The sequence below is a fragment of the Gossypium raimondii genome, chromosome 10 (assembly GCF_025698545.1).
Source record: "Gossypium raimondii isolate GPD5lz chromosome 10, ASM2569854v1, whole genome shotgun sequence".
NCBI lineage: Eukaryota > Viridiplantae > Streptophyta > Magnoliopsida > Malvales > Malvaceae > Gossypium > Gossypium raimondii.
Genome location: NC_068574.1, coordinates 17,708,929 through 17,721,498, shown reverse-complemented (window position 1 = coordinate 17,721,498; position 12,570 = coordinate 17,708,929). Strand labels below are relative to the sequence as shown.

Genomic DNA, 12,570 nt, shown 5'->3' with positions numbered 1-12,570 from the left:
TTTTCGATGCAAATCTTTTGGGAGCAAAGCCCACAAGATCGCCAATAAGGCAAAATCATAAATTAACGCATGCTACAGGAATGGTTCTATTTAATCCTGAGTCGTACCGATAGTTAATGGATCATTTGATTTATTTGGTAATGATTAGACCTGATTTGGCATACTCTATTCATGTCTTATATTAATTTATGCATGAGCCTATGCAGGAGCATTGGGATTCAGCTCTGTGTTTCGTCTGGTACTTGAAAGGCTTTCCTAGCCAAGGGATTATTTTGAGATCTGATAGTGAGTCATTGAAAGGGTGGTGTGATTCAAATTGGGTTGCTTATCCGTTAACTCAGCATTCGCTTACTGGTTGGCTTGTCTTTCTGGGACAATCTCCTATTTTCTGGAAAACTAAGAAACAACGTATTATTTCCCGTTCTTCTGTTGAGGCTGAGTATAGGTATATGGTTTCCCTCACTTGTGAGCTCAAGTGGCTGAAGGTCTTACTATTGAGCTTAGGTGTTCATCATCCTAAAGTAATTCCTTTATTTTGTGATAGTCAATCTGCGCTGCATTTTGCCCAAAATCCCATATTTCACGAGCGTACTAAACATATTGAAGTGGATTGTCACTTTGTTAGGGGTGCAATCCAGATAGGTTGATTACACTTTCTTATGTTTCGACCTTCGTTCAATTGGATGACATTTTTACAAAGGCGCTTGGTAAACCGCAATTTGAATATCTTCTTAGCAAGTTGGGCTTTTATGATCTACATGCTCCAACTTGAAGGTGGGTATTATAGGATATTATGGGATATTATTTCTTAGCAATTTGATTTCTACGTAACTACTACTGTATACTACTGTATAGATATATATACCTTTGAGGTCTATCAATAAAATTCAAGAGATTACATTATTCTTGTCACAACAACACTAGAAACAATGCGCGGTAAACAATGAATCATGTCTTTCGAGTTCTCTAGCAACAGAGGCGAAGTTACGGGTTGCCCCCTGAAAAAAATTAGTTCAATACCTCTAAGAATAATAAAATTGTAAATTAATCTAAAGTAAAATTATACTTTACCCCCCTAAATATGAAAAATTTTTATTTAATCCCTCTAAAAATAATAGAATTATAAATTAATACATGGTAAAACCACATTTAAATCTCTTAAAAAATCTATAATTCGATTCTGTCACTCAAAAAAAAATTTAGCTTCACTCCAATCTAGCAACATTAAATAATTTTTACAAAAATAGGAGGGAGAAAATGAGGGAAGTGATAATCCATCGAAAGCTTTAAAGCTTCTATGGTAAAACAAAAATCTCATATAATTGAGTTTGAAGAGAGGAAAAAAAAACATTGGCCACTAAGGAGGAGAATGAAGCGTTGAGAGTGTAGGCATAATAAATTTTATATTTTCGTAAATCAAAGTAATTTAATTTTTTTATGTAATGAACAAATATATTTTTGAATGGGATATAGTTATTTTCAAAATTATAATTTACTAACCTTCTTTGGATTCCAAATAGGAAGAACCCATTCTCCAACTTATTCAACAAGCATCCATCACCTAGTTTTACTAACAACCACTTTTTACCATTAAAATATTTGGGGATATGATAAATGGTATTGACGAGTTCATTGCGGAGCAATTACGAGGCATTATTATTTCTGCACACTTGATTTTTCTTTCCCTAAATTCTAGGGACTAAGGAACACAATACATAGGATTAGGGATTTTGAAAGTGCGGTTGCCCAAGCATTCCCCTTGCAAATCGGTCCATTGGTCCCCAACATTCCCCCATATCCTATACCCTTCTTCCACTAATTGCTTTCGAACTTCTGACTTGAACACCACTGCACTTTTCCCTTTGAATGATTGGTTCCTGTTAATTACTCGTCATCATAAATACAATAAATAATCACCAATCACCATATGTATATATGAATGAAATTATATATTTAATACCCCATTCATTATTATACGATGAGATGAGAAGAGAAGTAAAAGTAATCTTACCTAAAAATCACCCTATGATAGCCGATATATCCTTGGTTATGCAAATTAGCAATGGTGGCAGGGGCTAAAGTCTGTTGGTCTCTCCCGGTAAGCAGGAACACCTTAAATCCACCCTCCACCAGCTTGGTAAACAATCCAAGTACTGCAGGAATCGCTGGACACTCTCCCTTCATTACCCATGCCACGAAACCCCCAGGATCAAAAGGGTCACACCTATACATACACACATCTTGTAATTGAACCATATAAACACCTATACATATATAGATGAAACTACAAGAATAAATGGTACCCGTAATTCTTATCCTTGTAGTAAAAGAGATTTGAGATGCAGGTGTCATCAATATCCAGGATCCAGGCATCGCAGCCATCGCCTTTCAAAACTACTTGGCTAACGTAATTCTCTATTTGTTCCACGATGTAGTTAACGTCCTGCTCGTATTGTCCACCCATCATGTAAGTTTCAACATGGCTAAGGCAATGAAGTGGAACGGTGCTCCATCCCGGCATATTGTTAGCTTCCACCGCCAAACGCCAGCTCAAGCACTCGTTAGCCTCACTCTCAGGCTCAGCTGGTGCGCTCCTTCTTGAGTACGGCTTTGTGCCAATTACCTTGGAGAATATTGCTAAGACAAACATGGATAATATGTCTCGCACCCGCTTCGCCATTTCTGAAATCATAAACCCTTCCTAGGAAACAAAAACACAACCCAAGCAAATTGAGTGAGATGATGGAAGAAATTAAAGATGTCATAGTGATATTCATTTGCATGTAAATCTCAGTAAAAAATACAACTGAAAGGGATATTCATTAAATAACTAAATTTGAAAGAAGTAGTATATGAAAAGGAGATAAAAATGGCGATCACCATTGTGAGACATGAAGGTCCGAAGACAAAGATGGAGATGATGGGGGGTTGGTTTGGTGGGTGATGAAATAATAGATAAAATATGGCGTGAACAAGAAGCATGATGTCGACATGAAACTTGGCTCTTTCCAATTGGCTGGGCCGGTATCATCATTAAAAAAGCCATGGCATTTGCAATGAAATGAAGTGGAATTTTATAAAGATGGCGTACATTGTGGAAATTTGAGCACTGGGCAACGCAGCAAAATCTAATGGGAATTAGCTTAGGTCTCGCACTGCCATCCAAGCAAAGATTAGAGTATAATAAAAATAATCATCTTGGTTGACTCCACGTATTGAATTTTACTCTAAGCATGTCTTGATTCAAGTTGTTGAATTCAAAAACTGTTCAGATCTAATTTGAAAAAAGAAACTAATGGATTTAGAAATAAAGAAAACGAAAATTAAAATGTGGAGGATGTCTAACTGAACTCTTTAAATATAACCATTGGCAAATGAAAGGATAAAAAATTATTCCCATGACTCCTTGAACAAAATCGAATAGTTTTGGAGGAACTAAAATTTCTTCTTTACTAAGAAACAAATAAACTCTAAACAACTTAAAATACTTAAAAATATCCTAAAATTCGGAATAAATAAATAATAATAATATAAAACCTAATAAATACAATATTAGGACCATTTTTTTTCATACAATGTCTAAAACTACCCATAACCCCTCCCCAACCCTTAAATAGGAGGATAACATGCTTTAGTGCACTTGAACCCACATCCTCCTGCACTAACAACAATGTCGATGCCAACCGAGCTAAAACTCATTTGGTTATAATTTGATTTTTTTTTTACTTTTATAATATTGTTAATTAGTTTAAATGGTTAATATGGTTAATTGTTTCAATTAAAATGTTGATGTTAAACACTATTTCAACAAAAAAATTTATCATGATGAGTTCGAATGAATGTTCTTAAGAAAAATTCACATCGGCATCTTAATAAAAAAAATAGTTAAAATGTTAATTATTTGAATTAACTAATGTAATTATAATAATATAGAGACTCAATTTTACCAAATAAAAGTACAAAAATTTGTTATACCCCACCTAACTTTGGACACATATCAACATAGCAAACCACTTGAGAAGCACTGACAATCAACTCTTCGCTCTTCGCTCTTCGCTCTTCGTTGCCCGAATGGTCATCGAATGACCCACGTCTAGGATAGCCTACCTCCATTCAACCCCCTCTTGTTGATCTCTTCAGAAGGGCCTTGGAGGTTAAGTCGTTCACCCCTACAAACAGACTACCCGCTCCCTTCAAAAAGGACCTTATCTATTTGTCGTTGTAAACAGGCCATTAGCTCCTTAAAGCACTCGTTTTTTTTATTATGAACATTCTTCCTAATGTGAACACACCCTTTAGACCATTAGACCCTACCTAATTGTAACAACCTTATAAAACAATTTAGATAGAATGACAGAATAAGTCCCATCACGTACTTCCCCCAAGCGTTCTATGATGATAGCCTATTGGTGCAAGTTTACCACGTCAGTGCTATTGAACAAAAGGCCTCCATTATATATACTCTTCAACATGATGAAGAAGGGATCGACCCTTAAGTACCCACAACCACCCTACAGTCCTCAGTCTCTTTCTTCGAGTTCTCAAGCTCCTTCCTCCATACTTTACATACCTTCTATGGATCTTCGCCCTGCTAGGGTGAGTCGGCCTTCCTCAACACCACCACATCCTCCTCCCTATCTCTTCCCCTATTGGTACCATATAAATAGAACTAAATCTCAAAATTAAACATTGTAAGGAGACCATAACCATAATATGATTGAAGACACTTAAAATTAATTATATCAATTAACAGTATATGGACTAAATCTCACATTTAAGTGTAGTAAAAGGGTCGAAAACAAATATGACCAAAGACATAGGGATTCTTTTCATGACACGTTGTCACCTTTTTCTTCATGCCAAGATAGTAGTAAAATTCTAATTTTGACGCCTCTACTATGCTTACATTTAGATTTGATCTTTATATTTTAATTTGACATAATTTAATCATTTACTTTTCCAATATTATTAGTTAGCCCATATAGTTAACATCTTCACAACTATTCCAGTTAAATTGCAAACACAATTTTTTTCTAGAAAACACTTTTCTAACACTATACAAAAGGAATATACCAAGGGTTTTTACATGATGCATGTCAACTCGTCTCTTTTATTTATTTATTCTTTAATCATTATAAGATAATTGTAAAATTCCAGTTTTGAACTTTCTACTATGCTCACATTTGGGATTTAATCTTTATATTATAATTTAACATATTTGATCCTTTACTTTTACAATGACATTAGTTAGTCCAATTAGTTGATAATATCCTTGACTATTCGATTAAAATGTTGACATTTTTTCTTAACAACTGTTAACACCAAAAAAAAAAACAACCATATTTTGACATGATAAGTGAGACTGCATATTTAAAAAAAATTGCATTTTAATCGCAATAGTTAAGATTATCAAGTATCCAAGTTAACTAATGATATGATAACAATAAAAGGACCAAGTTATGTCAAATTGAACCATATAGGATTTTTACAATTCTATTTATATTTTTTAATAATTTTTTGTATTTTCTTTTATAATTTTAAAAGATTTTTAGGTTTTTTTTCAGATGATAACGTTAACATACGATATATGATTGACTGGATATCCCAAACGATTTCTTTTAACATTTAAAGGACTAAAACAAAAAAAATCTAATAACGTTAAAAGCTGAAATGGAAATATTTAATAATATTAGAGACTGAAGCAAGTAAAAAACCTTTAACGATCCGAAAAATAATTTTGCTTTTGAGGAAAAATATAAAGGAAAATATTTAATGTACAAGCAGGATTAAAAGATTAAGAAGTGTACTGTAGAAATATTAAAAGAAAAAAACATAACTACCCTCTAATACCATCCCAAAATATAATGATAGAAATAAGTGGTTAATTTAGATTTCCCAAGCAATTAAAATGGCTCTATACAAGAAAACATGCCTTCTAAGAAATTGAGGGTCGCCCATCGTATTCTTTCACTTTGAAGATACGGAATGAATTTGGGTTTGATGAGCTTAGTTACTATATTATATTTTTCATTTTTAAAAGTATCGTTATTACAAGGTATTCTCTTTAAGATAAGTTAATTCAATAATTTTATTTCATAAAACATGAAGAGGATAACCCTACATTTTAATCTTATCCATACTGACTGTATATAAAATTTGTAAATATATGAAAAACCTTCCTAAATTTTGTCAAATAATATTCAAAAGCTATAAAACAAAACTCATTTTATTAAAATAAATCTAAAAATCCAAAACAAAAATTAATATTGAAAATCCAAGAAAAAAAAACCAACCAAACCGATATCACTTGGTAAATAATTAATTGCTTATTATCCTGGCAATTATGTTGATTTCTTTTCAATCTAGATCTCTCTTTTCTAAATATTAATATTCATAGGTCTCTTCACAAATAAAGAACCTTTCTTGAGACCACAATTCCTTGGACATGAAAGCTAGTGGTTATAATCCAATAATTCGGTATCTGTGCCAGCACTGTTGGGCAGGAAAAGCAGATGCTTTTTTGGGGGGACAACCGATGAAGGCATCCTGGATACTACTGGTTTCGTTTTTTGAATTTCTAAAGATCAAAAGTAGGAAAGGGAAGCCTAAAGATGCAAATCCTTACCAGTTGCCAACTGAAAGCTACCTTAGGAAACGTCAGAACCCTGTTGCTAAAACAGCATAGGACAGTATGATTGAGGATGGGCACATTCAAGTTTGTAATGGAGAGCTTGTCTGAAGATGGAAGGATTGTGAAGTGCATGGTAGAGTATACGGACTTGGCTACCCAATCCCCAATTTAAATTCAAAACTCAAAATCAAACTCTTGATTTAATCCAAAATAATTCATAGACCTGCAAATAGAAAGATCACAAGGAATTTGGAAGCAACAAATCTCCAATACACCACCAGCGTAAACATTAGAAAGTGTGTCAAAAGTGCAACATTTCAGAAGTTCATGCTTAACATTACCATGAAAAAGAAAATACTCGAGTTCATCTGCTCTTTAGTCTTCTTCAGCATTACAGAATATCATAGAGCACTTTTTATTTCTTCTCTCACAACATCGACCAAGTTTCCTACACTTAACAACAAATAGCATGAGCTTCTATGTGAGGATCAAAGAAAGGCAAAGTGAGCAGATATATCTAAACAAGGCAGCAAGAAAGATATTTTTCCTTTTTTTTTTCTCCCTTGCTTTTACCAAGAAATACGTAGAGAGAAATAAAATGGGTGTTAGCCGTTATAATCTATCTCTGTAACAAATATATGGTATTGCTGCATGGAGACTGCTGGGAAACCTGTCACTGGAGATGTGTTCAAGTGCATTCACACACAACTAAATGCATGTGTTCAAGTGCATAGACTTGTGGCAATGCTAGACTCCTTCATATTGCAAGATATGCAAAGTAATTAAACCAAATGCAGCACTAAAAGTAAAATTCAGAAGGATTAACTTGTTAAACTTTGCAACTATCATTAAAAAAATTATGTAAAAATAATTCAAGTCAAACCATTCAGTAAATATGGAATCGAATGCACATTCTTTCATATTCACTTAAGACATAAATATAAATGGAATTGTAACATTTGAAACTAAAGGCAGGCCCTTGTGGATAGACAGGAAGCTTCCCTACACACATGCATACATATATACACATATATATCATGTATATTCAGTAGTCAGCTCATGAGATAAAAACAAGCATTTCAACATATTCGAAATCAAAAATCAGGTCTAGATTTGTTAATCTTGGCAGTGAACAATTCGTTACAGGATTGAAACTACCATCCTTAGAGACCAGAGGTGAGCTAGGGGAATGGCTGGAGAAAAGTTCAATAACATATTACTCCAAAATTGATTAACAAATATAGGTATGCATTTACAACTTTTCTTATTCTAACTTTAAGTTACAGATCTTTAGTCCATCGATTAATGCACTAAGATGGGAAGGAATATTTTAAGATTATATGTTTAGTGACAGAAAATTGGTAAAAAATGATTGATCAGCAAGAAGGATTCTGAAGTAAATGGGAAAAATTGGGAATAATCCAGCAGATAGGGGGAAAATGAATTGAAATCACAATGAGTAAAAATGGGGAAAAAAGGAAATTGAACTTAAAACCCTAACAAATTTAGCTCATATGAAATCAAGGAATGAAAAACGTCCATATATTTAAGAGAAAAGAATGAGTAAAACTAAATAAGCGAATTTAAATTAGAAAGAAAAGCAATTACCAGAAGAAAACTAAAAAGGGATCAATCAGAGGAAGAGAGGTTCTCGAAGAGCTTCTTATCCCTTCTTTCCATGGCGACGTCCCACATATCGTTCCCAATGTGCTTGGGCTGTTTCAGTTTCAGTTTCATTGAATGATTTCAGAAAAAACCCAATGAAGGAATGGATCCATAATTTTAAATTTTAAGGGGGAAAAAATGGAAAAAGGAAAACAGACCCGGCCGTGATAAGCTTTGTGGATGAAATACTGAGCATTGCCCATAACGCAGAGCATTCCAGCTATGATTCCGAGGGGAAGTGCTGCTTCCAACCATATCCAAGCCATTCTTTCTCTTCTTTGTTTCTCTTTTTCCAATCTCCCAATTTTCTGAGTGAGGACTGATAAACTGTTTTGTTTTGTCTAGGGATTTAACCCAACCATTATGAAAATGGGCCTTCCATCTTCATTTCAATAGCTCTTCAACTTTTAACAATCCCTTTTATTAAATTTTAGGTTAAAATATGACATAAGTCCCCATACTCTTTACAAATTGAAATTTTAATCACTATACTTTTATATATAGGAATTTAGTCCATTTACTCTTCAGATTTTAAAATTTAAATCCAACTAAGCACTGTTAAAATTATTTTATTAAATTCAAGTTCATTACAATGTCATCTTTTAGTTACATTACTATCAAATGAGTACTTTTTTATTTCAAAAGTCACGCCAACAAATTTAACAAAAAACAGTGTTAAAAGTTAGACCTAAATTTTGAAATATGAAAACTAGAGGAACTAAATTCCTAAGATAAAATTACAATGATTAAATTTCAATTTTGTAAAGGGTACAAAGACTTGTATCATATTTTAACCTAAATTTTAAACTAGTAAATGATACTATATTCTTGCCCAATCGTGGTAGAAAAAATTATACAATAAATAGATTTATTAGAATGTTATAAAAATTAATTGAATCTTTGATTGAAATGGTGAAATTAAATGCTTAAAATTCATTGTGTCATGAGTTCAAATCTCACTATAATTTAATTTTTATTTATTTTATATAAAAAATAAAAGACAAAAACACTCTCATAATAATTTAACTTATCTTGTATATAAAAGAATAATTTAGTAATTTTTCAACCGAGTTGGTGTCGACACCAACTCGCTTAAGAATTTAAATATAAAGCATAGATAGATTAATATATAATATTTCATTTTTCAACTATCCTTTTACATCAACACTATTATTATTGTCAACCGTGCCTCGTAATGTAATAGCAAAAGGACTTTTTGAAATAAAGTTTTGATTAACATTATATCTTGGATTCAATTCTTAAACATTTTTATCTTTCTCTTATTATAAAAAATGGGTAAACTACGTGAATGATCACCAATTATGAAAGTGTTTCTATTTGGGTCATCCAACAATAAATTGTTTTTATTTATTCACTCAGGTTTTCGAAATTAGATTTTTTTAGTCGTTCTGTTGTTAAGTCAATAACGAAAGTTTTGTTGGGATCTAGTGCCTTCAGTGTAGTGATTATGTCTATGTACTTGTAATTTTTTTAACAAACTGGTTTAATAAAACTTCATCATTGTCATTATTATCTTTTGTATATTGTCCTCAAAGATTTTTGCATGCAAAGCAAAATGAAAGCAAATATTGGCTCACTAATTATCTAACGTTAACTAATATTAAACAGCATTACGTGGTTGGATTGTAATGTGAGAAGACGACTTATGTTAGTAGATAATCCAAACATGTCCTTAGTCTAATTGAAATTAAGCAAGTCAATTAAAAGACTAATAAGCTAGAGTCCAAATAGGGAGATACATTATCTTGGGTATTGGAGCGGACGACTCTCAAAAGATAAAGACATAGATGTGATTAACTGGACTGATAGTACATCAAATGGGACCGAAGTAGAATAGATCCTAGATATGTTTATGGACTTATTCACTTGAGACATTCATAGTGTGAGTTACCAAAATCTCAAGTAAGTGACTAACTATGTGTGCAAGACTCGTATACTTTGATGTATTGATAGTCTATGTGTAACAGCCTAATTTTGATCCTAATCGGAACAGTAGTTTCGGGACCAAAAATTCGATTCTAAAAAATATTTTAATATTATTTTCTGTGTTAAATATGTGTGAAATTATATGTGTGAAAGTTTCGTGAAATAATTTTATTATTTGTGTGCTTAATTTGAGAAAATGGCTTAATTGCGTAAAGTAAAAATTTGAGGGTTAAAAATGAAAGTGCTTAATTGTTGTTGTCTTTATAAAATGGAGGTTTTATGTGGCAATTAGGCCATTTTAATGTTAGTGGGTGGCAATGGTCAAATTTAGCCTTATATTATATGTTATAAATATTTATTACTAAAAGGTTAATTTTGTAACTTAGTTAATAAATTAAGTTATAATAAAATAAAACATAAAAGATGGTTATTTTCATCTTTGTTGGCCGAATGGAGAAAAGAAAGAAACCATCCATGTTTTCTTTAGGTTTTGGTATTATCTAGCTTGATTCAAGGTATGTTTTACTTTAGTTTTTGATAATTTTTATGTTTTTGAGATCGTTGCTTCGTGTTCTTCAAAACCCATGCCTTAATTTTGTGAATTGATGGTGATTTTGAAATGTGTCATTGATGAATGTTTGAGATTTTTTTTGTTTGATGATGAAATATTAAATATATGTGTTAAATTATCATGTTTTGTCTTTGGATTTTTGATGAATTTGAGTAAATTGGACTAAATTGTGAAAATAAATTTTTGAGGGACTAAAATGTGAAATAAATGAAATGTGTGGACTTAGATGAGCTAGAGTGATATTCGGCCAAGCATGGGTATTATGAAATTTTGTATATTATGTGTTTTATGCAATGGGGACTAAATTGTAAAAAGTTTAAACTGTCAGGGGAAAAATGGTAAATTTCTCATTTATGTGTTTTTGGATTAAATTGAATGGAATTATGTTTAAATAAGTTTAATTTTAATATGTTTAGATCATAAACCAAAGAAAACGGATTTGGATCGAGGAAAAACAAAAATAATCGAATAGTCGTCTATTCCGTCCGTCAATATCCGAGGTAAGTTTATAAGCAAATAGAAGTTGTTAATTTTAATTAAATGTGAATTATATGTGCTGAAGTGAATATGTGAATAAATATATGTATTAGCCGAATGTGTACAAGCTTGGCAGCTATGTTTATGAATTCGTTTCGACTGAGCTACGACGTCCGAAAGCCCCGTATGAGCCTTAGGAATAGTTAGGATACATATGTCATGACATAGGATTTCGATACATGTTTTCATGTAAGACCACGTCTGGGACGTTGGCATCGACTTGTGTTTACGTGTAAGACCATGTCTGGGACATTGGCATCGTATTTGATTTGTGTAAGACCTGTCTAGGATATTGGCATCGATATGTGATTACATGTAAGACCATGTCTGGGACGTTGGCATTGTACGAGTCTTTCGACTATCCGAGTATCCTTTTTAATTCCGAATGGTTCAACGGGCAAAGATAAGTTGTGTACGAATGTATAAATCAGGCTAAGTGACCAGGTATGTGATAGTTGATTACCTATTTGAAAATAAGGTAAGTTGTATACTTGAATTGATGATATGAAGTTATGTGAAATATGAATTATGTGATTGCATATTTGAATATATATGTATTCGACCTTTGATGTATATGTGCATTGAGGAAAGTGATGATTTGTTATATTAATGTTCAATTGATTATTCGGTAAAAAGGGAAGTTATTACAAATTATATAAGTTTTGATATATAAGTTGATAAATTGAATTATATGTGAAATTATAATGGTTTATTACTAATTTTCTAGCTTAATTTACGTAAATGATTAAATGTTTATTTGCTTATGACTTACTAAGCTTTAATAGCTTACTGTGTGTAATTGCTTTTAATTTTATAGATTTGGAAGTTGGTTAAGAGTACGGGGATCATCAGAGAAGTCTATCACACTATCGACTGTTTTCGGTATTTTACTAAGTTTGAATTTAAACTTTTGGCATGTATAGTCTAGTTAATATGTTTGATCAAGTGATAGATATGTTGATTTTGGTATTTCGGCTATGGCATATTTATTTATGTGAATTATGTTTGATAAGTTTTGTTAAGAAGGTGGTAAATAATTCGGCATAGGTGAGCTTAGTTGAAGGATATAAGTGAAGTGAGTTTGGTATATATATGTTATGGTGTTTTAGTCATGTGCTTCGGTAATGAGGTAAATGATATTCAAGCTTAATTAATCTTGGTTATGTGTTATATATATATATATGATATGTGTGATATGTTTGGTCTTGGTCTTGGTGTT

General features: G+C 32.1%; 2 protein-coding genes across 3 annotated transcripts; both read right to left on the bottom strand.

Moving 5' to 3' along the window:
- Window positions 1-1,565: 1,565 nt before the first annotated feature.
- Window positions 1,566-3,040, bottom strand: LOC105775959 (acid phosphatase 1). The gene is made up of 4 exons (XM_012598442.2): window positions 2,881-3,040; window positions 2,304-2,701; window positions 2,012-2,224; window positions 1,566-1,877 (listed from the first exon to the last, which is right to left on the bottom strand). Exons 1-4 carry the CDS (start codon window positions 2,980-2,982, stop codon window positions 1,700-1,702), a joined length of 891 nt encoding a protein of 296 aa, XP_012453896.1. The 5' UTR covers window positions 2,983-3,040; the 3' UTR covers window positions 1,566-1,699.
- A 3,790-nt stretch (window positions 3,041-6,830) lies between these two features.
- On the bottom strand, window positions 6,831-8,683 carry LOC105775961 (NADH dehydrogenase [ubiquinone] 1 alpha subcomplex subunit 1). Of its 2 annotated transcripts, none has more exons than XM_052621584.1 (3): window positions 8,455-8,683; window positions 8,240-8,347; window positions 6,831-7,084 (listed from the first exon to the last, which is right to left on the bottom strand). In XM_052621584.1, exons 1-2 carry the CDS (start codon window positions 8,560-8,562, stop codon window positions 8,261-8,263), a joined length of 195 nt encoding a protein of 64 aa, XP_052477544.1. In that variant the 5' UTR covers window positions 8,563-8,683; the 3' UTR covers window positions 6,831-7,084; window positions 8,240-8,260. The 2 variants fall into 2 exon arrangements, with proteins under 2 accessions (XP_052477544.1, XP_012453899.1); XM_012598445.2 differs by having other exon boundaries at window positions 6,831-7,079; window positions 8,455-8,681.
- Window positions 8,684-12,570: the final 3,887 nt, after the last annotated feature.

Bases quoted from the DNA above. Each gene is read 5' to 3' on its own strand.
- LOC105775959 (XM_012598442.2), bottom strand. From the start codon at position 2,982: ATGCTTCTTGTTCACGCCATATTTTATCTATTATTTCATCACCCACCA. The intron at 2,225-2,303 runs GTACCATTTATT...GTGTATGTATAG, and splicing joins TACAAGGATAAGAATTACGG to GTGTGACCCTTTTGATCCTG. The intron at 1,878-2,011 runs GTAAGATTACTT...AGTAATTAACAG, and splicing joins TATCATAGGGTGATTTTTAG to GAACCAATCATTCAAAGGGA.
- LOC105775961 (XM_052621584.1), bottom strand. From the start codon at position 8,562: ATGGCTTGGATATGGTTGGAAGCAGCACTTCCCCTCGGAATCATAGCT. The intron at 8,348-8,454 runs GTCTGTTTTCCT...AAACTGAAACAG, and splicing joins ACAAAGCTTATCACGGCCGG to CCCAAGCACATTGGGAACGA.